We start from the raw sequence: 23,656 nt of genomic DNA on the forward strand, positions 1-23,656 counted from the left end.
CCTTTCTGGCTGCTAATTCCAAAAGGGAATTGACTTGGCTACTGCCTTGCTCATGTACCAAGAAAAGGTGGTGGGTGGGGGGAAAGGGAGCAGTCACATCTGCAAGGTCCTTTTCATCCCCCACCAGAAGTCTGATACCGCTGCTTGGTCCAAGGAGAAGGGCTGCCACATGGCTGAGCTGGGGACAGGCAGGCAGGTCACAAGGGATGGAACTGGGGAGATGCTTGGGACAGCATGTAAGTGATGTACTGCTCTGGGTGCTGAGCAAGTGCCCCTTTTCCTGCTAACTTCCCACGAGGGGCAGAGCAAACAGAGAAGGGTGAAAAGGGCAGAGATCATGAAAGGTCGGTCCATTGACACCAGAGCCCTTGACGGAGAAGGAGGCATCCATGGAACTGGTGGAGACACGCGGTGGTTCCCTTCACTCCACCGAGCCCCAGGAGTGCCCCCGGCGCCGGCTTCCAGCGAAACTCAGAGCAGCAGCCCCCAGGGGAGACCCTGCCCGGCTGTTAAGCTGTGCACCCTTCGGCCACTCGGTGATGCTGGGGTGCGTGGTCAGCTGAACCCGCACAGCTTCCCTGGCACGGCGCCGCGGGTGCGGGTTGGAGAGCACCGCAGGAAGATGAGAGGGGACAAGGCACAGGGGCCGTGCCCCGCGGAACCTGACGCCCCTCGGGCCCAGCTCACCCCCGGCCGAGGGGCCCGCCGCCGGCCCGCGCTGCCCCCGCCCCGCCGGCCGAGGGGCCAGCCTGCCCCCGGGCCGCCCCTCCGCCGCCCTGCCTTTGTGCCTGCCGGGGGGCAGAGGAGGAGCTTGCGAAAAGTTTTGGGCTAAAAACCCACCTTTTTGCTGCCAGCCGAGCCCGACGTCAGGGGCCGCTGTGCGCCGCGCGGGGCTCCGCACGCGGCCGCCACACAAAGGCAGCAGCTCCGCTCCGCTCCGCAGGTGAGTGCGGCCCCCCGCCCACAGTTCTCGGGTCGGGCCCCCGCTCCAGGGCCCCGTGCACGGCGGCACCGCCCGCCCCACACCACGGCGATGGGCGCCCCGGGCGAGGCGAGCGGCGACCTCCCGTCACCTCCCCGGGGAGGCGGCAGTCACCCAGGCTGAGGGCTCTCCGGAGTGGGAAGGGGCTTTGCCGGGGTGGGGGACAGGCTCTGGCTGGGGAGGAGCTGCAGAAAAGGGCGATAGGTGCCGGGGGACCGGGGGCGGCGACCCCCCCGGTGCGGGCTCGCCTGAGAGGAGCCAGGGAAGAGCCTGGAGGTGCAGAAGGATGGAGTTTGGTAGGGAGTCAGGGCTCCTGAAGAGCAGACGGGTTGAGGCAATGGCCCGGTATCCTACCCCATACTCCTCTGGGGAAGCACCCCAAACTGGTTCGGGGAGGACTCAGCTGGTGGAGATCCTCCGATTGGAGCCAGGGGAGCTGGCCCGGAGCGGGGCTCGACCGCCGCCCGCCTCTCCGGAGGGCGAGGGAAAGAGGCTGTACGGGGCTCACGGCACAGCATCCTCCCTGAGGAGGGAGCAGAGGGCAGAGGTGTGGAAGGGTGCTGCCCGCTCCCCTCTCTGCCCCCAGTGCAGGGGCAGAACTCTTTTCCCTTGGAGCACCTTCTCCTCCCTGCGAGGGGAAGGTGAGGCCGCCTGACAGAAAGCCCCACAGCCCCCGTCTCTGCTTCTCTCAGCACCTCTAGGAAAGCCTCCCGGTGGTGCTAACGCCTTGACTCACGGGCACATGCTCGGTCTCTCTGGCAGCAGGGAACTTCCTGCTGTCGCGGTGCTTGGCACTCCACGCCATGGGCTTCCCCAGCGCTGGGCTCCTCGAGTGCCGGGCTCCCTGCCCGGAGGCTGGGAAGCAGCTCAGCCTGCGGAGGGAGGACAGCAGTCCTGCGCCCACCACTGCCAGAGCCAGCTGCAACTTGAGCCGAGCGAAGCCGAGCCGAGAGGTCCCACTACTGGAAAAGGGGCTGTGAGGGGGGTGCCAGCCCAGCCACCGCCCTGTTCTCAGGAGCGCATGGGGACACCATTGAGGGGTCAGGAACTGGGGAGGACCTGTGGCCCGCATTAGGAGAAGTCGGTAGCACTACCTGGCCCTGAATGGTGTCCGGAGAGGGGTCCAAGCTTTCCCATTTGCAGTAGTGGGTATTTGAGCTCTGCTTCAGCTTCAACAGGTGATTTTATTTTTCTTTTTAAAGCTGATCCTAGATTATAAAAACCCTGGGCAGCTAGAGGAGGGGGAATGGAGAACAGGGACTGCCAAGATGTGGTCAGGCTCCAGGCTGCTCTGTTCATGCAAGCCCATTCCCGGGAGAGACAAATGCTTTGTGTGAGCCAGCCAGCATCTAAGGAGGAGAGAAGCCAGGGCCCCACAGGGATGCAGGAGGAGCACAGCTGTGCGAGCGTGCCTGAAGGTGCTGTCAGCCCAGCCAGGAACAGCTCATTTGCCCGACTGTTTGGAAAACCAGTTGGAAAACCGTACTCCCTTTCCCTTATGAATGCTTTAGGATGAGCCATGACTGAAGGTCCCTGCAGACCTTTGCCTGGGGAATGTGATGTGCTGGGCCGAGCCTGGGAGCAGATTCAGGGGTCCCTGGGGCTGTAGCTGGTCAGCCCCTCAGAGGGCATCCTTCTCACATCCCTGTGTACACAAGGGCAGGCCCCCACTGCACCCATGGCAAACAGAGGGAGTCTCGTGCCTGGAGGCAAGGCAGGGGTGAGCACAGCAGCTGGGGCTATCTGCCCTGGGGGCTTGAAGGCCATGTCAGAAGTGCCTGAGCAGAAGGTGCTGGGCTGGGAGGTAGGTGCAAGGAGCACAGGGGAATGCTCTGCAGCAAAGGATGGGAGAAGTTTACAGAGCACCTGAAACCAGGGGGATGCTGTGAATAATGTGGATGTCAGAGGTGCTACGCCGTAAGGGCTGCTGCAGAAAGAGGGACAGCCATGTCTCTAAGTCAGCTCAGCTCCAGCCTTGTCATCTGTAAGCAGCCCATCTGTGCTAAGCCCTTGTCCCCTTTGAAGGCAGATGGGTGGGAACAGAGCTGAGCCGTGCTGTGCTCGGCAGGATGGCTCCCAGCTGGGCTGGGTGAGGGGGAAGGCAGATCTCACCCCCACAGCTGTGCCCTCAGCCAGCCGGTCTGTGTAATTCCCTGTGACAGTTCAATGCAGAGCGAAGCCGGCAGCTTGGCGGCGGATGCATGAAAGGTGAGTGCACTGGAGCCTGAATAATGTGGGATGCTGCTCTCTCTGGCATGCTGCCCAGGGAGCCCAGGGGAGGGAGCAAACACTGACTCCAGGCTCATCCCTGCATTGATGTCCTCTGTGGCTTGCAGTTCATCCTGTCCTCTACAGCCCAGTTCTGCGAAGCCCATCACAGAGCCAGGGCAGGTGCCATGTAGTTTCTGGATGATTGCTGCCACACAGATATGGGTGGCATCTTAAAAGGCTTTGGGGGAGCAGGGAAGGGGTCCCCCAATTTGAAATGCTGGCTCTGCATGCCTGCACTCCTGTTCCCACTGAGAGCAGGATCTGGGACCCTAGTTGGCAGCAACATCCCACAGAGTCTCATGGTGGCAGCCAGGGGAGAGCCGTCACATGGTCCAAGGCCACCAGGGCAGGGGGACAGGGCATGGTCCCCAGAGCCAAATCCTTATGTGTATGCACCCTTGTCCCAAACCTGCTCCCAGGTGTGTGCACTCCTGCACACCCCCTGCATGCACAGGTGGTGTGGGCAGTGGGCTCAGCACTCCCACTCCATCCCTCCAAAGAGCTCCCACACTGTGGATGCTTTTTTTGGTGTTTAATCCACTGATTTAACTCTCAGACCCCTCATGGCAGCAGGTTTGTTTTTTCTGGGCTTTTTTCCTTCTCCCTGGCATCCTCTAGAACCAGAGTAAGGTACTATGGGAGCTGTGCTCCCCAGCCCCAACGCTCTTTGGTATGGGTCAGCAGCCTGCTGGGTCATGGCTAAAGAATCCACAGAGAAATACGGGGTGTAAGGGCTGGCAACTGGCAGCCAGATGTAGGCCCTTCCCCAGATGCTGTGTGGGCTGCAGGGGTCCCCATGGAGAACATTTCAACCACAGGCAGGGCAATAGGGGGGCTGCAGGGGTGGGAACAATCTCTCAGCCCTGCAGCTCCCGGGTGGGAGGCAGTTGTTGAGGTACACAATTAACCTTCCTGTTGCAATTAATGAACATATTCTACTGGGTGGCAACAAGCAGGGCACAGGGGTGTGCACACACACGTAGGGTGTGTGCAATGGAGGCAGCTGCTGTCTTGCTCCCACACAGGCTACCCACAGCCCACCATGCCCCCCCTCGACACCACATTGCACCCCATCCTCCAACCCACCTCACCCTCTCCTTCCTCCACAGGCAGGATGCAGGTCCGGGGCCTCCTCCTCCTCCTGCTGCTGATCCTGGTGGCTGCCACCACTGAGGCTGGCAAGAACAAGAAAGGTGAGGGGCAGCCTGGGGCAGGGGCCAAGTGGGGCAGGGGGCAGAGTGGGGTATGCTCCCCTGTGCCTACAGAGAGCACCCACTCCACTTTTCCATGCAGAAAAGGCAAAGAAGGATGGCTCCAAGTGTGAGGACTGGCGCTGGGGACCCTGTGTTCCCAACAGTAAGGACTGTGGCCTGGGCTACCGCGAGGGAACTTGCAAAGATGAGAGTAAAAAGCTCAAGTGCAAGATCCCCTGCAACTGGAAGAAGAAATTTGGAGGTGGGTACATGGAGGTGGGATGGTTGAGGACCACCCTGTGCTGGGTGACTGGGGCTCCTGGCCAATTCTGATGCCTCTCCCCTCTCATCCAGCCGACTGCAAGTACAAGTTTGAGAGCTGGGGAGGCTGTAGTGCTCAGACAGGCCTGAAGACTCGCTCCGGCATCCTGAAGAAAGCCCTGTACAATGCCCAGTGTGAGGAGATTGTCTATGTGACCAAGCCTTGCTCTTCCAAGATCAAGTCGAAGTCCAAAGGTCAGTTCCCACCACTCCTGTCCCCAGAAGGGTCCTGTTGCAACCTTGGGCGGGGGTTTTTCAGGCGTACCTTGGCCTGTTGGGGTTGCACTTTGCTGGTGGTGTGGGGGATTACATAGGATGCTCTTTCCTTTGCACTGCGAAGTCCAGCTGCTGGCTGGGTGGGATGCAGGTGCTACTAGGAGTAACCTTGGTCTCCCCACAAACCACTGCCATCTTTGGTGGGATGGGGATTCCCTGCTCTCCTCACTTGGACTCGTGCAAAACATGGTTTGGCATGGTGGGAGGCTGCCTGCAGGGATGCAGCCACTGCGCCGTGCCCAGGCAGCCATGCTGGCTACATTTCTACCACAGCAGTGTCTGGGGCACCATGAGCTGCCAGCAGATGCACTAACTCTTGTCTCCTGTGCTTCTTGAATGCAGCAAAGAAGGGCAAGGGGAAGGACTAGAACAGGAAGCCAGCATCCTTATCGGTCCCTCGACATGGTGCATACAGGACTGGATGTCCAGCTGCAGCTGGCCCACACTACAGTCTTCCTCCTCCTGTCCTTACTCCTTTCCATGACCTCCTCTTTCACTGAGATGCCTTGTTCTAATCATTAGTGTTGTAGAGAGCAAACCCACCCATCCTGCAGGATAGGCTGCCTCCATCCTTGCTGCCCCATGGCCACTGCCAGTGCATCCTGCTCACCTCCCCTCAGCTGGTGTTGGGGTTCACTGGGATGTGCTCGGAGAGCTGGGATGGAACACACATTTTTCCACCCTCCAGCACAAATGAGGTGCCTTTAGCACATCCTTTTGCAAGCCCAGGAGCCTCCTCGCTCCTCCACCAGATACCAGTGCTAGAGGGAAGGGCTGGGTGTTGAATGCCCGAGTAACCCCATCACTCAAGTTTTCTCACTTGAAGACTGCTCTCACCTCAGGGGGTTTATTCCAGCATCCCTTTGGCTGGAGCATGACTTACTGCAGCAGTTGAGGAAAACACAACCACCACCCTGAGAAGCAACTGCATCTCCTTTCTGTCACTTCCAACCTTGTGTGTCCATGCTGGAGCTGCAGCCCCTCTGCCTTTGCCATGCCAACACCAGTGCTAGGTGGGAGCTCTCACTCCTTTTGGAAAACGTTTTTTTTTTTTTTCTTTTCCAATAAAAATCTTTTTAAAAAAGTATCAGAATCTACCTGTTGTCCCCACAAGGTGCTGCTGTGCTGGAAGCCCCAACAAACCCCAGTTTTGCTGACCCCACTGGCACCAGCAGTGAAGTTACCATGCAGCTGGCAGTGGTGGCCTGGGTGCCACATGCACATGGTCCTGGACAAAGCACATGGGTCAGACCTCAGAGCCTCTTTGCAACAACGCTTTGGGCTGCCCCCCCTTCCCCCCCTTAATTTTGGCAGAAGGGATAGGCTGCAGGAAATGTCACCAGTGGGTGACACTGGGAAGCGGAGAAGGAGCCACCCGGGTGATGACTCATTCATTCCTCACACCATGGCCATTAGTTTTCTGGTCCAAGGTCTTTATTTGTCTTGGGGTGTGTTGGGCTGCAGTTTTAACCATTTAAAAATACCCAGAACCCCACCAGGCCTTTTGGGCACCCCTAAAGGCAGTGGTGGAGGGGTTCCCATCTGGGTTGGGGCAGCCTTTCTCCAGGTTGCACCTTGGCATGAGGATGGGAAGGACACATGGACACAGAGTTTGCCAGTGCTAGAGTGGCCCCATCCCATCCCTTGCCTGCACCTGGCTGTGTCCACCAAGGCTTGCACCTGGCTTTGGGAGTAGCTGAGGAGCAGCCCCGGGGTGCTCTGGGTGGCACACGCGGGTGGGCTGGGAGGAGGCTGGAGACGCTGGCTGAAGCCCGCATGCTGAGGGCTCTGCCACAACACCCATGACAGCGTTACATCCAGCATTACATCCATTTACAAAGCTCAGCAACCAGCTCCTTTGGTCTCCCTGCAGGATCCCCCTGCACTCAGGGCAGGAGCAGGGCTGGAGGCCACTGCCATCCTCTCCTGCCTCCAGAGCCACACATCAGGCCCCCCATACCTATCATGGGGAGAGCGGGGACCTGCTCATGGCCCAGGTAAGACATGGGGCACCTTGGCCACATTGCAGACCCTCTTCCCACCCTCCTCTGAGACCCTCAGGTCAACCCTATCCCTCCCAAGGCCAGTTATTTTCATGGTCACTGCTGCCCACTTCTCAGGGGCCCCATTCCCAGGGCTGTGGAGCCAAGTCCTGCACCACACCACTGCTTTTCTTTGCAGTTTTGGTTTCCATCGTCGTCAGAGGTGACTGGGTTTCACACTCCTCACCCAGGAGTGAAATGCTTGGTTTGTCTGTCTGTCTTTCCAGCAAATTGCCGTCTGAGGGCAGAAAGGGTGTGAAGGGGAGAGCAGAGGCAGAGCCCAGGGAAGAATTCTGCCCCAGATTCCTGGGTGAGGATGTCCAATGGCACTCTCAAGGGAAAGGAAGCAGCTTGCCACATCTTTTAGGGTCCAATTTTGACTGCCTTCACAGGGGGCCTGACTGAGCCAGCAGGACTCCCCATTAGCATGCCTGAGCCAGCCTGGTCCAAGATGTCTAGCAAATGTTTGACACTGGTTTCTTTTCATTTCTTGGGTAATAAACACTTTAGAAGCCAATGGAAAGTATCCAGCATTAGCCCATCTGCATGCAGACAAGCTCTGATGCCTTGGAGATGGTCAGCTGGGGAAAAAGGTACATCCAGTCTTAGGAGAACACTGATGCCATTTGGCCAATCTCAAGAGCATGGAGCTAGGAAGGGCTCCTGGTGACCACATCTCCTCCTCTTGCCTCTGGCTTTCCCGCTGGCTCCCCGAGCTAGTCCCCAGGCCCCGGGTGACTGGAAGGACCTGCAGCTCAGAGATGCCTTGGATTTTTGTCAGCATTGGATGAAGGACATCCTCTGCAATCACTGCACAGTCTGCACTGTTGTGAGTGGGGAGCAGAAGAACCCCTGCTGGCAAAGGAGGCAAAGGGAAGGGTTTCCATAATGTTACTGAAGTGGTCCCTGAGTGCCAGTTTATCTGGCTGTGCCAATGTTCCTGTACTGGCACATGAGAAGGTGCTTGAAGGTTTTCTTGAAAGTGGCATTGCAGAGGGCATAGCAGGCTGGGTTGATGGTGCTGTTGACATAGCAGAGCCAGTAGCCAATGGACCACACTGTTTCGGGCACACAGGTCTCACAGAAGGTGTTAATGAGGACCATCACGTTGTAGGGCGTCCATGTGAGTATGAAGGCCAGGAGGATGGCAAATATTGTTCGGGTGACTTTCTTCTCTCGGGCAGCCATCTGGCGCTTTTTCCGTACTTGGCTCCTGGCGATGCTGGCAAACTTCCTGGCAACATTGACTGGGCGGCTGTTGGCCAGGGAGTTGTGGTTAGAGGCTCCTGCCTTAGCTGGGACGATCTCAATGGCGGTGACACATTCAGTCCCCGTCTGCTTGGTGACAATCTTAATCTTGGACCACTTGGAAGTTGGGTTCACACGGGGGATGGCTGGACTCTGTCCTTGCCCTGCTGGCAAGATTTCTGCTGTGGGCTTGTCTTTTGTGGTCTGGGTCATGCTGACAGTGCTGGACTCATTGGATGTCTCCTTCTCCTCCTGATGGCCAGTGGCCTCTGTCTGTGCAGATGGCTGGTCATCCACTTTCCCATTCCTCACTTCCTCCTTCACCTCCACGGCCCTCTTGGGAGAGTTATTGTTGTTCTGTTTGACTGGGGGGCCCTTGAGGAATCTGAGGGACTTGCCTTTCCTCTCTTTCCTGCTCTCAGGCTTGTGCCTCCTCACCCTGCTTCTGCTGGCCAGGGAGATGTGGATGTACAGCACCGTCATGATGACTACGGGCAGGTAGAAAGCAGCAATGGCTGTGCCAAAGGTCACCGCTGGGTTGGAGAGGAACTGGATGTAGCATTCCCTCTCAGGGACTGTCCTCTTGCCCACAATGAACTGCCAGAACAAGATGGCAGGGGCCCAGAGAATGAAGGACAATATCCATGCGGCCGCAATCATTAGCCCTGCCATCTTGGTGGTCCTCCTGGCCGGGTATGTCAGGGGCTTGGTGACACAGAAGTACCGGTCAAAGCTGATGATGAGCAGGTTCATGACAGAGGCATTGCTCACCACATAGTCCAGAGCCAGCCACAGGTCGCACACCACAGCCCCCAGTGGCCAGTAGCCTTTGATGATGTAGACCGTGTAGAGGTTCATGGAGAAGACCCCGATGATGAGGTCCGCGCAGGCCAGGCTGAAGAGGAAGTAGTTGTTGACAGTCTGGAGCTGGCGGTTCACCTTGATGGAGAGCATCACCAGGATGTTCCCCACCACAGTGACAAGGCTGAGTGAGCCGGTGACAGTGGCAATGAAAACCAGCTCCACTGTCTTGTAGTTGGTGGGAGGCTGCACAGCCACCTCAGAGCGGTTGCTCAGGGTGAAGTTGTCATAGGTCAGGTTGGCCATCTTTGCCTGCCAGGGCTGAGCAGAGAGGTTGTGCATGGGATCTGCAAGGAGAGCGAGGACAGAAAGGGAGAATATCAGACCTTCCAGCCTGGCCTGGCAGCATTTCCTCAGTTTCCCAGGCCAGCACTGCTCTTGGCTAGTGCTCAAAAATCTCCTGGCATTCCTGGACTTCTCTCTGCCACTCCAGGAGTCCGTTGGAGGCACTTTTTGTGTCCCTATTTAGCAGTAGAGGAGACACACAAGTTGTAGGGAGAGAAGCAGGAATGGAGCTAGGACAGTCCTATGGCCAGGGTGTGATGGTCCTTTCTTTGCAGGGCCAGGAACCATATCCCAGCAGGAGCACAACTTCGTGTGCTCCACAGCGGCACACAGGGAGGCCAAAGGGCTGGGGGGAAGAGGACTGCAGAGCCCAGGGGGGATGCACATACAGCACTCACTGCCAGAAGAGCACAGCATGGAGCCAGTGCCCTGCCCCAGGGATGAGAGCAGGTTTATGGTATGCCCCAGGCATGTCCTGCTGAGCTCCCCAAAGCACTCCCCAAGAGGCACCTAACCCACAAAGCCCCTGCCATGGTTCACTCAGCTCACCTGTGTCTCTTGCAGCAAACAGCTCCTTCTGGAAGATGAAATCTGAGACAAGGAAAACAGTAAGTTACACCACAGCTTGTGTGAGTCCCACGACATCTTACTGGGGGCACCAACCTATCCAACAGAGGCAGCCCTGACAAAAGGGTGGCACTGCTCAGATACAGATGCTGAAAAGCCAAGAAAGGCCTGAAGATGGGTAATTTGGCGTGGTGCAGGAGAGGGAGGGAGCTGCACAAGTGCCATCAGTCAGTGATGCTCGGAAGTGATAACCCCTTCCCCCAATCCCACATCACACTGCAGCTGCAGCCACCCTGGCCACGGAGATGTGTGGTGTGCAGTCAGACACCTCAGCATGATACATGGAATTATTTATGAAAAGTGATGAGAATTACAGACAGAATTACTGCCTTCATCCAAACCAAGATGCCTGTGGTTAATCACCCAAGGAAAGAGTAGAATGGACCTTAAAAAAAAAAAATCAATAGACCAGAAGTGCTATGTTGAGATGAAAGGGAATTTCCTGGAAAGCAAAGGAAAAGCAAAGACATTGAGGGAGATGGGCTGGACAGAAGAGCTTCCCATTGAATCTACCTCTCCCACACCATCCAGGCCCCCAAAACATGCTGGGCCTTCACTAGCCTCACCCTGGCTTTTGGGAGCATCCCAACCCCAACAGCCCATGAAGGGCAGCCCCTCCAGCAGCTCCTCCTGGTGCCCAGGGCAGGGGGTCAGCCCCATGGGCACTGCTGCCGGGAACCCAGTGGGAGCCAGCGTGTGGGCAAGTGTCCCCGCAGTGGGAGGGCTCAGCACAGTGTGTCTCTGGCTTGGGTGCTGGCTCCAAATGCCTAGGACCCCCAAAACTGATTCTGCTAAATGTATAAACATGCCACTAACACGCACCTCTTCCAAACAGGGTCTGGCAGGCTTTGAGATCGGCTCTTCTATTCTAAGTATTTGAAAAGAAATGCCCTTGTCTTTCATTTGTGGTGAGTGTAGGAGATTCCTGCCATCAGAAAATAGCCAAGTTTTTAATATAAGCAGTTTCTAATGAGATGCAGATGCAACTAAATGAAAATGTGGCTGCTGAGATGCTAAAGCCAGGGTCCGATGTAGCTATTTAGGCAGCATCTGCATTTGCAAGGCTACAGCTACGATAGTGGTGGAGCTCCTCTTACAGGTGCAAGGGAAAGAAGTGAGTATGGGACAAAGAAATACCTCTCTACCATTATCTGTGAAGACAAAAGGCATTTAAAAGAAAGCAGTACCCTTTGGCAGATGCTACTTGCCAGATACAGATGGTGTGAGGAAGCCTGGTAGCACTGCCCATCTTTGCACCCAGCTCCAAGGACAAGGGATGCATCGAGGGAGGGGGAAAAGGTTTCTGCTGCCATCCTTCCTGGGCACCCAGCCAGGGATGTGAGAAGAGGTAAAAAGTGTATAAAATGGCTTAGAAATCTACAATCATGGCAGTTTGGGGGTTGGTTTCCGTAAGATTGAAATGAGTTTTAATTTCTTCACTTTGGTGAGATGGGGAGATTTAACTGTCATTCTTGTAACAGCTAATCAAACTGATCAGACAAGCTAGCAATCATGCAGACATTTACCCCAGCTCTTCCAAGAAGAATTTGAAAGTCTTTAAAAGAAACCTTTTCATCATCTCTGCTAAAATGTGGGTTTCAGTTTTCTCACTTTTGTTCATGAACTGCCATCCTCTTCTAAGCGTGTCTAATTAATTATTAGACTTGACAAAGACTTGTGTTCTCAGTTACCCAAAGTAAGAAAAGTCCATCTCAACCCCTAACTGTTCTGTACGTGTCCCAAGACGGGAGGAAAGGCTACGGCAGCCCCACGCGCGAGCCTTCGGATGCCACCCAGAGGTCATGCTGCAAACTGGCGTCAGGAGGCAGAGGCAACTGCAGCCTCAGGGTGGATGGCTTAAACACTGAGCATTGTGACAATAAGCCTTCACCCATCAACAAAAATAAAGCAATTCCCTGTGTGAGGGAAGGAGGAGGACTGAACATGCTTAAAGGTGTGAAGATATGTACAACACAGAGCAACACGTGTGAGCTGGGAGCTGTGCACACCACTCACCCTTGCCTCAGATGCCCTGGCTATTCTCTGCCATGCCCCAGCCCACCAGGCATCCTTTTTCCCCATCTTCTGCTCTGCATCCCACTGTCTCACTCTTTGCCCCCGACGCTGGCTCTGAGCTCACTGGGACCGCTCAGCACTGCCTTTGCCTTCCTGAGCAGAGCAGGCAGCTCAGTCTGGAGCTGGGAGAAGGCCAAGGATGCTGCAAATTTGGTAGGTCTGAGCAGCTGACCAAGCCATGGATCATGCCTGCATGGGCACTACGGATAGATCTTTGCCTTTGAGATGGAGAGCATCCAGGCTGTGTGGGAAGGGCCTGGCTGGGGGCACAGCCCTCAGGCAGCCACACCTCTGTCTGCATCCCCATCATGTGTCCAAAGATGGAAAGAGCACACAGGAGAGCTGTGGAGCTGCAACAAACTCACCAGTGCGACACCATCCCCACCCTCATGCCAGCCACATCACTGTTCCCAATGCTGTGACACCAAGAACCAAGGGACCTCTCCAGGAGCTGGTGTCTCTCCATTAAAGCCTTCCTCATGTCCTCCAGTGCCCAGTACTTGCACACCTCCAGCAGCTCATTTCTTCTGTCCCTCCCCTCACAGCCCCCATCCTACATCACCCTCTCTGTCTCCATTCCTTTTCGCACCCCACTTTCATGATGGCACCACAGACAGGGAGGAGAAAAAGCCTTGACAAAGCTCAGGGAACACTTCAGAAGTGCTCCTGGGGCTGTGACACCAACTGGCTTTTCAGCCTGCACACAACAGTTCTTTGTCTGTGGTGCTCAGTAGGTGCTCTCCCACACCTGCTTGCACCAGCCAGCTACAGCAAACTCCCTCATACTTTTGGCAGTGATTTGTGGCCGGTTTTCTCCTCTGCATCGAAGCCATTAGGAGACTCCAACTCTTTACTGATAGCATCCTCTGGTCCAAGAGTTTCTGTGGCTGCTGCAGTGCTCACCGATCATGTCATCAAGACAGGGAGATGCCTTTCCCTTCCAATACAGGTACAGATCCAAGCAGAGAAGGTTGTAATTTGAGTGGGGCCCAACTATTGTGGGCAGTGGGCACAGCAGGGTCCCCATTGCTGCCTGCAATCATGGGTGTGACCACTGTTGGCTGAGGATTCAACTCCAGAGCAAGAGCAAAGCCAGTGTTCCGTCACAGGGTGACACCCGAGACCACAGCAGAAAACTCCTGCTATTTCCTTGCTGCACCTCATGTGCCTCTCCAGCAAGTCTTCCCAGCCTGTCAGCTCCTACAAACTGCCTCACAGCCTCTTGCCAGGTCAGAGAGGAGAAAGCCCTGTCACAGACTGCTGGTGACCACCGTGTACCCAAAAAGTCTGCAGTAGCTGGAGGCTGGCACTCCATCAGCTGCAGTCAGTGACTGAGCACCTGCTGCACACAGCTCACGTGGGATGGAGGGTTTAGTTCCCTCCTGCCCTTGTTGCTCCTTGTGTGGAAGGAGCTGGCCACCCTCCCCACTGGCACAGCAAGGACAATGGGGGAGGCTGGTATTTACATACATCCATGTGATGGTGGCACCTCAAGCTGTGGGATGAGCTCCTGGAGCCAGCAGCCCTACTGCCCCAGCATTCCCTGCCTCTTCTCTCCGTACTGCACAGCCTCCCTCTGCTCCACAGCCCCCGTCCCACACGTCACCACCCGCCATCCCCTTTCCTGTTTTGACACTGCCCCCATCCCAGCATCATCCTCAGGGCTGGGGATCCTCAGGGAGCAGGTGCAAGTGGGAGGCAGATCCACGTCTGGTCCACATGCGGTTGAAGCAAAACCTCTGGGAATGAGCAGGGCTCTGCATGCACCCAGCATGCTCTGCAAGGAACCCCATCATAAAGCAAGCCCCATGCTCACACACCAGTCTGGGGACGAAGATGTTTACAGGGGAAGGAGAGGAATTAGAGAAACCCGTACTTCAGGAGATGCCTATGAGTGTGAGCTGCTCCCAGAGGAGATGGGCTTTAGCCCTGCATGGGCTTGGAGCAACAGCAAAACTGAAAGAGACCTCGAGCTCAGGGACAGGATCGAGTGGCTGTGGCTGTCAGTTCCTGGCTGGATGGATCCTGTGGGGCTCTGGGTGCTGCCTGTCTCCAGGAGAGAGGGAAGCTGGCCCCCTCCACCACAGGCACATTCCAGCAGAAGGCACACATCACCCACTGCTCTGTCCGGGTGCCCAAGGCTGGGCCTCGGCACATCACCTTTGGTGTCACATTTGGAAAGAGCCAGGCCAGCCCCACTGCCAGCCCCACTGCTTGTCTTGGCCTTCCTAAAGGTATAGAGAGGGTAAAAGTCTTAATGGGGTTAGTCCTGTCATGTCAAACTCCTGATGTGATGTAGGGCTGGGCAGTTTGTGCAGCCACCACCACAAGGAGGAGAGGAGAGAGAAAAAAGAGGGAACAGAAGATGGTAGACATTTATGGCTCACGTACAAAAAGAGAAGGTATACTGAGGGAAGGGTGACAGTTTGTGCTGCTAATTGCATTATCTAATAGCTGTTAATTAGTTCCTGAATCATGGCACCAGTTTACAGCTAGTGAAGGATTGTTCTGGTTGACAGATTCACACCCCTCAGAGTGTGAAAACAGAATTCCTAGATACTGGGAACAGGCACCTTAGAAATAAAACATACGGGAGAAGACTGAGGGCAGGCCTTGCGTCTGGCAGAGGGAGGGTTGGTGTTGGGCGGCTTCCGTGCCTCTGCATTGGAATGATGAAAGCAATAAACAACCAGAAAAGCAGAAAGGAGATGAGGGGCCAGCAGGATCTGTTGTGTTAAAATAGCAGGGCTCCCCTTGCCCTCCCAGCTCCAGCTGGTGGCTGTGCTTTCAACCCTCTAGTCAATGGATCCTTGAAGTCCTTATCCTCCTCCAGAGGAGATCTGAGCCATTGTGGAACAGGAATTGTTTCTTGTCAGTAACATATGGGGTGGTTCTGGGCATTTGCTTTTTCCATTGAATAATTTATTCTTATTTCTTCCTCTGCTATTCAACTGGTCCTCATGAGGCAAAGCAATTTCCTCCATCCCCACAAGTTAAGAACCTCTGATAGCTTTTCTTGGAGCCATGGAGAAGCAGTAAGCTCAGTGGCACACGAGCAGCCAGCTTTCAGGGGGAGGCGAGGGGGCCAGAGAACACCCCCGTGCCTGACACGTTTGCACATCAGGTTTGGAAAATCTGATGTGTCCGGGGCCAGAAGGGAGTGTTGCAGTAGTGTAACCCCACCACCCCCCTCAAGCAAGCCAGGAGCCTCCCCTGCCTTCCCTGCTGCTTGTAACTATGTGGGTAATGCTGGGTTTCAGAGTAAAGCCGAGGCACCACATCCAAGGTGGTTTGCACCTGGCTGTGGGAAGCGCTCCCAGGTCAGAGCCATGGCTGTTGAGCTGGGCTCCTGCAGGTAGTGCCCAGCCCAGCAGGCCCAGCAGCATCCCACAGCAGGCATAGCTGCACCCCCTGCCCAAAATGGCCCTTCAGCACTTGCCTGTACCCCTAATGTGCCCTTTGCAGGTTGTAAGGGGCCGCATGCCATTTATCCACAGCATTACCAGACAAGAAGCAAGCCAGTGAGAAAGTGTTTTATAAAAAGTAATTGAAAGGTCACTCCTATAAATAGCCTACCAGCACACTGGTCACTCTGACAATTAATTAACCATCTGTCACCCAATTATTAGGCCATATAAATAACCTATCAGTGGAACGCTACTAGCAAGTGTGCACGGCAAATGCCACGCGAGCCAAAGTCCAGCCTTACCCTGCTGTGCCCAGCCTGCAGCTCCCAGGCACCAGCGGCTCCCCAGCAGCTCCCACGCCTGCGCTGGCTCCGATGGTAACATCCCAGGGGGAGAAGGCTCACCACGGCGGCATCGCACAGTGGGACGAGGGGGACACAGTGTCCTCCCTCCAGTGTCCTCTGCCTCGGCCGCCCCAGGGCTGCAGCTCCCAGCTGGTGGCAGAGCTCAGCCCGTGTCGCTGAGCCAGGAAGGTGCTGGGCTTCCAGCTGAGCCTGGGCTGGAGCCACACTTCCCCCCTCCCATCCACTGCATTAATGCTCTCTGCCTCAGAGAGATGCTCATGTTCTTTTATATGCCTGGGCTGAAGCTTTAACAGAACCCAGCTGTTTCAAGGCAGCACAACAGAAATAACCCCACTGCAGCCCCAGGTCCCACTGCCAGGAAGGGCTCTGGGACCAGCCAGCAGAGAGGAAGAAGGGAGAGAGAGGATTACAGCAACAAGTGACTGCCTGGATTAGCTGGGCTCTTCCCAGGGAGAGATTAGTGGCTGGGATCAGGTGCCTGTGGGACAGAGGACGGTGGAGGAGAGTCTGAGGGCTAGAGGGGCAGGTGTTGCAAGACCTAAGATCTGTTTGCTTAGAAAAGCAGCTCCCCCTGCCCCAGGGACAGGCCTTGCTGGGGGATGGCAAGGGGGAAGGACTCGGCTCTTTTTGGGAAGCCAGTTGTAGGGAAGCCCCCTCACTCTGCCATGGCCCCACACAGCCACAGTTGCCCAAACCAGGTCGCTGCCACCCACCTGGGGGATCTGCCCCCTCAGGCCAGTCCCAGAGGCCAAGGCTGGTGCTGAATAAGGCAGGAGCTGGCCCTCACACAGAGACCCGCAGCACTCTGCACTCACCCTCTTTGCCCCCCAGGGTCCGCATGAGCCGTAGGGTGGGGATGCAGCTCAGACAGTCAGGGATGCAGCACTGCTCTGGCAGAGCATGGGTGTCAGGAGGGCAGGGGGAACCTGTTTCTCTGTAACTCAGCCTGGAGCTGAGGCATCGCAGGGAGCAAACAGTAAGGTGCTCATTTGAAATTTTAGAGACCTGACAATGGAAACAAGAGCCCCTTGCCCCATGGAGCAGAGTGAAGATTGAGAGGGCAAATGAGCCAGCTGAGTAACAGGTGAGAGAAAAGAGCTGATGCCCTGAGCCAAGGGCAGAAAATCAGGCAGGAGCAAGAACCCTGCTGGATGGATGTGTATGTGAGAGCCCTAGTCCTGGAGGCAGACAGCAGATGGGAATCTTTGGGGTGCTAATGAAAAAGAAAATTGAAAATACTAGACTCCATTTGGCCACAAAACCTGCAAGAGGGTTTGGAGTTGGAGGTGATGCCTGAGCAAAGGGACAGAGTGAAGGAGATAACCTGCAGCAGTAGGTGGGCAGGAAAGCCCAGGGCATGGACAGGCAGAATGGAAAATGTGGGGGCCAGGGGGCCAAGGGAGGAGAGCAGGTAGGAAATCTCCATCCATGGTGACAACAGAGAAGGGGAGGGATGGAGAGGAGGGAGGTGGGAATAGTCTCGGACTACCAGGGAGGGATTACGTATCTCCCCTACAGAAAAGTCCAAAGAAAATCTTCTGAGGAGAGATCTCACACAGAGACATTGCCTGCAAACCTCTCCCTTCTGTCTTCTCTGGAGGCTCCCACCAGCTCGTGGCTGGGCAGAGTGGGAGCTGTGCTGAGGCTGGAAACCTTTGTGGGCTGCAGCTCTCTGGCCCAAGCAGCCCAGCTCTGCCTGGGAGTCACCTCTCTCACTGCAGGATGGCGATCCCCAGCCTGTCATGCTGGTGCTGAATAAGGCAGGGGCTGGCATGCTGTACTCACCTTCTTTGCCCCCCAGGGTCCCCATCAGCCGTAGGGTGGGGATGCAGCTCAGACAGTCAGGGAGGCAGTGCTGCTCACCCCACACTAACGCTTCAGGCAGCACCCACAGCACAGGACAGGGGTTTTAGCCACCTCATTGCCTGTGACTGCACAGGGTAGCAGAGGGTTTCATGAGTTGAGCATCACTCATGGGCCTTGGTGAGTTATCTGAGCTCTGCAAGAAGCATAGAGACCACCATGCTAGACACTGCTCCTAAGTGCTGCAGAAAGGCAGGCCAGAGGCCAGGCAATTCATGCCCGTTTTCAGGCAAAGGCAGATGCCAGAAGGGTTTCATTGCTCTCCACTCCTCTCTGCACACATGCATGCACTTTTTTGGCTTTATCTGGGACTGCACATGATGTAACTGTCAGCAGAGCAGGGATCCAAACTACCCCAGAGGCACTAGAGACAGCGAGATGCAGGGTATTCTCCTTCCCATCTCAGTCATGCAAAGATCTCCCAAGGATCTTCATCCCTGCTCAGCAGAGCCAGCCTGCCACGCTGCCCAGGGCTTGGGAGCTAACATCAACACTGGGAGGGTTTGCAAGTGAGGGGTCAGTGAAGTACGGCGCCATGGAGGCCTCCGGAGAGCTGCTCTGTGACCTGGAGCGGATGCAGGGGCCCGGGACATCATGTTTGCAGACTCATGTTTTCAGACCTCAGTGTTGCACAACTGGAGCTGAGTTTCCCACAGACAAATCAATCTAACTCTGCTTAAAGAGGCTGAAGACATTAACCCGTTAACTGGCCAATGCAAAGCAACTTCACCAGCAGCCTAAACCCTGCTGATGACATTTCACCTCCAGACACTTCCAGCTGAGGCCTGTGGTGTCAGCCCTCACTGCCTCCTCTGCCAAGCTGCAAGATGCTATACAATATGCTAGATGTAAAAGCAGTTGTGGTACCAGAGGGGCTGCTTCTCTGCCTGGCTTTCTCGGCTGGAGGAGCACAGCCAGCCTTGATAGCTCAGTAACATGCTGATAACTCAGGCCGAGCCTGCTGTGCTCAAGGAGCTCCATGGTTTGCACTGAGTTTTGCCTTTAAAGGACAAAATTCCTAGTTGCTGCCCCTCCTTCACCAACTGACCTGGGATGCAACTCCTCTTCGAGGCTCTTGAATTCAAGTAATCAGCCCTGTGCTTTCCCATGTCCCTCCCCAGCTCTCTCTGAGTCACTGGAACGGGTGGGAGAAGTTCCTCTGCAGCCACACACCTCAACCTGCCTAATGCTGGGGCAGGAGGTGGGAAGGGAACAGGGCACTTGGGCATCTCTGCCACTGCCTCATGCACTGAGTGGGAATGGAGCTCACATTGCACAGGACATAAAGGTGTGGTGGGGACAGGGTCACAGCAACACAGAAGAGCCACTCTTACTCACACAGCTCTGATTTGCAGGACCTCCGGCAACAGCTTGGGGGATTGTGGAGGGACAAAGCACTGTGCCTACAGCCATTGCATTTGCAGGCTTGGACAGACTGCTGATGTTAATTTTCTCAGCAAACTTACATCATACAAGGTATAAACCGAGCCTTTGCTGGAGTTCCTCCTCAATGCAGCGCAGCCTCAGGGCTGAAGGCATCTCTGGAGGGTCCTGAGAGCAGCCCTGGGGCGAAGGTGTGAGCAGCTGTGCCCGGCACGCAAGGGGTCATGCTGGGGAGCATCTCCAGCAGAGCCTCATTTGCTATGCTCACAGTGCCAGGGGACTTAGGGTCTGAAGAGAGGTCAAATGATGTTGTCCTGGCACAGAATCAAGTCCCAAGAGGACCAGTGCATCGATCCGCAGGGAAGGTGGGATGGCTGCCAACAGGCACATAGAGTGAGGACACCCAGGTGTCTCTAACTGGGGGAACTGGGACTGGTTGTGTGTCTCCTGCTAAAACTGTCTCTAAGCATCAAGGGGGCTATCTGTTTATGAGACACCTTGCCCTGTGTTCATGCAGCAGCAAAATGCTGCAATCATGGGTCAGCCTGCCCAGGGAACACTTTCCCGAGATTAATTTGTTCAGGGAGTGCCTCACTCCTTGAAGCTTCAGTAAATGAATTTGTCTGAATACAGGGCAAGGGTCCACCTCAGTATGTTCAAGGGTCTGGATGCAGCGAGACTCTGCCATGCCTAGAGGTGTAAAAGGATGTCATGGTGGGTTGTGCTGCAGGGGACGATCAAGGCTGGCACACTCCTCCACCTGGCTGTGAGTTAGGCAGCAGCCACACATTCAGGCCCTCACCTCCTGGTCTACCAGGGCCCTGGGCAGGAGAGCACATGAGTCTTCCTAAAAACTGGTGTCTGTTTTCTGACTGGTTGCACAAAACCCTCAAAAGAAGGATGGATTTGGCACAGCTCCAATCACCAGCTTGAAGAGGCTTCAACACTGCCCGGGTGTGGAGCCCCGCCTCACCACTGGCACACTCATGGTGGGTGCTGGTGCTTGGGCAGGCTAAAGAGCAGTCAGCAGGGGATGCTTGGATGGGAATGAAGAGAGGAGAGGAAGTAGATGGGAATGATCTGGTCCAAAACTTCCATTTCCTTACTGTGTCAGGTCCTGCACTCTCACATCTCCCTGAAACACGTCTTTTAAACATGCAGTTTTAGAGCCAGCCCAGAATGGGTGCCGAAATGCAAAGCAAACCTGCTCCCTTGGCTTACTGGAGGGCAGTAAGGGCATAGACCCATGTCGGACTGAGCAGCGACTGGCTCCAGGACAATGCCCACCTCTCCAGAAGATGCCCATCGAAGCCCTGACTTAGCGTGCCAAGGAGAAGGGGTCAGCTTGTGCACATGAAACACTTGCTGCATGTCTGTCCCTGTGGAAAGAGGAGCTGTATTTGTGCAGAAAGCAGGAGCCTCTCACAAACAGCCTCCATTTCCCTCTCCTCTCATGAGTGCTCTCCCTGCTGCCTTTGCAGAGCTGTGTCTGCCACCTTGGCTGGGCACTCACCAAACCTCTTCACCTCCGTGGATGCTGCTGGTCAGGGCTCAGCAGGGCAGGCAGAGAAAGGCTCAACACAAAGGTGTGCTAGGGATTGCTGTGCATCAGCTGCTCCTCCTGGTCTCACTATTTTTATTCCCTGTTGTTGTCTTTTTTCCTTCTTTTTCTTTTCTTTTTTTTTTTTTTTTTTCCTGGGGAGATATCTGTCATTTTAATTTTAAAAAACAAAACAACAAAATCCCAACCATGACAAAACCTGACATCAATGGGATGCTCGTAGGGACAGTTAAAAGAGAAAAACCATGCTCCTTCTGCAAACTCAGAGTAATTGGATCACAGCATTAATTAATCATTTCAGTTCATTTCTCTTCTATGAAAGAAAACAGACTGACCCGCTGAGATGGGTGCGCCCCTTGTGTGAATAAACAAACTACTTTTACTGGTAGCCCTTCTCCTCCTTCTCCCGCCAGCTTTCCTCTTCCCACTCATCAGGTCACTCCCAGGCTGCTGCTGCTCCGTCCAGCAGCCCTGGAAACTTGCTGCCAGTTTGAGCAAGGGCGCATTGGCTTGGGTCCCACAGGGACCAGGGCTGCTGCACAGCTCTGCACACCTGCTCCCATCCCCACCTTCCCCACTCAGGGCTCCCAGCACTGGCCACCATCCCAGACGAAGGGTGAACCAGGGATGGGTCGCTGTTTAGGATTTCCACTGGATGCCCTGCTCTTTGCTGAGAAGTCCCATGGGGGCCTAGTCCAGGCTGGAGAGCTGCAGCAGGTGCTCAGATGACAGGAGTCAGGGCGTTAGGAAGCAGGAGGTGATGCCCAGCAGTAGTGACAGCGAAAAGCATCTTGCTGTCACCTGAGATTTCAACACGAGCATTGTCTCTGGTGATGTTTCACCAAAAGCCTGGGCTCTGGGATCCTGGCACCTGAGTATTTTGATAGATGGTGTCGGCATCAACAAGCCACCCAACTGCATTGGTAGCAACCCTTCCAGCCCCTGTGTTCACTCTGCAAGTTGTGGCAGAAGTGAAACCACCCTTGGAGATCACTCAAGGCAGCTGTGACAAAGCAGGGAGCCTCCAAATGCCCAAGCAGAGCCCAACTGCCAGCAGGGCACAGGGGAACACCAGCTACTTCTCAGGTTGGGAAGTATCTCCCTAGCCTTGGGCTTTGCAAAGACCAGCTAGAAAAATCCATTCACAGCACAATCAGAGGGGTTGAAGGCAGGTCAGACAGAAGCCTGACCTGCTTTTATTTAAAAAAAATGATAAGAACTGTTGCCTGATTTGAAGCCAGAGTCATTATTTTGGAAAGAAAGAAGGGTGTGGCTGCCCGACTCTTGTCCATGGTGGGCCGACAGAGGAGCGCGGGGGAGCTCTGTCATTACCAGCAGGAAGGGTGCAACAGGGCCAGAAAGGGCTGAAGGGAAGGTGAGACCCACACTGAGGGAGAGAGTGGGCAAGATCTGTCTCCCTTGCAATGCCCAGCCTGGCAAAGGGCTCTGAGGAGAGGGGGAAAAACTTCTGCCTAGTCACATCCTTGGAGGTGGCCACAAGCGCCAGAGGGGTTTGCCCAGTATGGCGACAAAGTATCCAAAAGATAGGGATCGTGCCCCTGTTGCTCTTGTTGGAATAGTGAGGGAAGCAAAGAAAGCGTGCAGGTAGTTTCCTGTCCAGGAATGTCTCCTTCCCAGGGAAGGCACCAGGGGAGCAAATAACCCCCGTCCTGGGTTTCCTCCTGGGGGTGTCTGCCCCCGGGGCTGCAGGCTGCTCATATTCCCTACTCAGGGCGCTGACAAGGCTGTTTCCTGGGTGACAGGAGGGACCCGAGGTTCCTCGGGCGACGGATCCCGGGAACGGTGTTGGTTTGGATGGGAGCAGGGAAAGGGGATGCCAGACATCACCCTGGTGCCCTGGCAGGACTGCACGGCTCTAGACATGCCGGGGCAGCGAACCAGTGCGAGGGTCCCGACCCGCGGGGCATCCCGGGGTTCCCGGGGAGACGCAGGAACGTGGGAAAGTTGCAGAGACACCTCCCCCATTCCTGGGGCGACCGCGTGCCACATCCCGCGGGGGTGCGCAGCCCCCTCCCCATGCACCCTAAAGCCATGCAGACACCCCCCCGCCGGACCCTGCGGGGGCCGCCCTGCGCCCCCCGCCCTGCGCCCACGGAGCCCCGAGCAGCGACTCACCGGGCAGCCCAGCCCAGGGCGCGCCGCCGCCCGACGCCGAGCGGTTCTCAGCGGCCATGGTGCCGCGCCGCGCCCGCGGGGGCTCCGGCTGGCATGGCCCGGCCGGCTCCCGGCTCCGGTCCCGGCTCCCGGTCCCGGCGGCGCCGCGCGCGGCGGAGGGGCGGGGAGAGGGGAGGGCCCGGCGCTGCCGGCTCGGCCCTGTCCTCCTCCCCCCGCCCCCGCCCTCCCCCGCTCCCAGATGTGTCGCCCCCAGATGTGTCGCCCCCAGATGTGACCCCCCCCTCGCCGCCACGAAAACGCACCGGGGCGGGGGCGGGGAAAAGGGGGGCTCACGACGTCAGGAGCCGCTGCCAATCCCCACGCCGCCGTTCCCCCCGTCCCAGATGTGGCCTCCCGGCCCCGCCGGCCAGATGTTGTGCGGTAGCGCTCCTGCAGCACCCCGGACAGCGCTCCCGGGACCGCCCGCTCCCCGGCGCCGCGGCTCCGACCCCTGCTGCCACCTCCGCACCCACCGGCGGGGATAAGTCCCGACCCGGTGCAGCCGGCAGCGCCGGGAGCACCGGCGTCCCAAGGCGGGGGAGAGCGAGGAGCAGAGAGGCGCAGAGCGGGGCCCCGCACAGCCTGGGCAAAGGGAGGCCTCGACGCTTTCCCCAGTCCCCAAAACTCTGCCGGGCTGTCACTAACGCTCGGAACTGCGGTGTTCAAGCAGAACAAAAGCCTCATCAGGCAGTACCACAACCAGCTGACTGACTGTCCCCT

At 56.3% G+C, this 23,656-nt stretch overlaps 2 protein-coding genes across 4 annotated transcripts; one reads left to right on the forward strand and one right to left on the reverse strand.

Moving 5' to 3' along the window:
- Positions 1-842: 842 nt before the first annotated feature.
- MDK (midkine) lies at positions 843-6,121 on the forward strand. Of its 2 annotated transcripts, none has more exons than XM_032112734.1 (5): positions 843-943; positions 4,363-4,446; positions 4,547-4,708; positions 4,801-4,962; positions 5,386-6,121. In XM_032112734.1, the coding sequence occupies exons 2-5, from the start codon at positions 4,368-4,370 to the stop codon at positions 5,409-5,411; spliced, it is 429 nt and encodes a 142-aa protein (XP_031968625.1). In that variant the 5' UTR covers positions 843-943; positions 4,363-4,367; the 3' UTR covers positions 5,412-6,121. The 2 variants fall into 2 exon arrangements, with proteins under 2 accessions (XP_031968625.1, XP_031968624.1); XM_032112733.1 differs by having other exon boundaries at positions 867-940; positions 4,355-4,446.
- A 334-nt stretch (positions 6,122-6,455) lies between these two features.
- CHRM4 (cholinergic receptor muscarinic 4) lies at positions 6,456-23,017 on the reverse strand. 2 transcript variants are annotated; one of them, XM_032112732.1, is made up of 3 exons: positions 22,898-23,017; positions 10,029-10,070; positions 6,456-9,481 (listed from the first exon to the last, which is right to left on the reverse strand). In XM_032112732.1, the coding sequence occupies exons 1-3, from the start codon at positions 22,953-22,955 to the stop codon at positions 8,004-8,006; spliced, it is 1,578 nt and encodes a 525-aa protein (XP_031968623.1). In that variant the 5' UTR covers positions 22,956-23,017; the 3' UTR covers positions 6,456-8,003. The 2 variants fall into 2 exon arrangements, with proteins under 2 accessions (XP_031968623.1, XP_031968622.1); XM_032112731.1 differs by lacking the exon at positions 22,898-23,017 and adding an exon at positions 15,892-17,708.
- Between the last annotated feature and the right edge of the window lie 639 nt (positions 23,018-23,656).

This window comes from Corvus moneduloides, chromosome 6, assembly GCF_009650955.1.
Source record: "Corvus moneduloides isolate bCorMon1 chromosome 6, bCorMon1.pri, whole genome shotgun sequence".
NCBI classification, from domain to species: Eukaryota; Metazoa; Chordata; class Aves; order Passeriformes; family Corvidae; genus Corvus; species Corvus moneduloides.

Excerpts from the sequence above, each read along its gene's own strand:
- MDK (XM_032112734.1), top strand. The coding sequence starts at position 4,368 with ATGCAGGTCCGGGGCCTCCTCCTCCTCCTGCTGCTGATCCTGGTGGCT. Across the intron at positions 4,709-4,800 it reads CTGGAAGAAGAAATTTGGAG|CCGACTGCAAGTACAAGTTT; the intron begins GTGGGTACATGG and ends CCTCTCATCCAG. Across the intron at positions 4,963-5,385 it reads GATCAAGTCGAAGTCCAAAG|CAAAGAAGGGCAAGGGGAAG; the intron begins GTCAGTTCCCAC and ends TCTTGAATGCAG.
- CHRM4 (XM_032112731.1), bottom strand. The coding sequence starts at position 15,973 with ATGTTACCATCGGAGCCAGCGCAGGCGTGGGAGCTGCTGGGGAGCCGC. Across the intron at positions 10,071-15,891 it reads TGCAGGCTGGGCACAGCAGG|ATTTCATCTTCCAGAAGGAG; the intron begins GTAAGGCTGGAC and ends TCCTTGTCTCAG. Across the intron at positions 9,482-10,028 it reads GTTTGCTGCAAGAGACACAG|ATCCCATGCACAACCTCTCT; the intron begins GTGAGCTGAGTG and ends CTCTCCTTGCAG.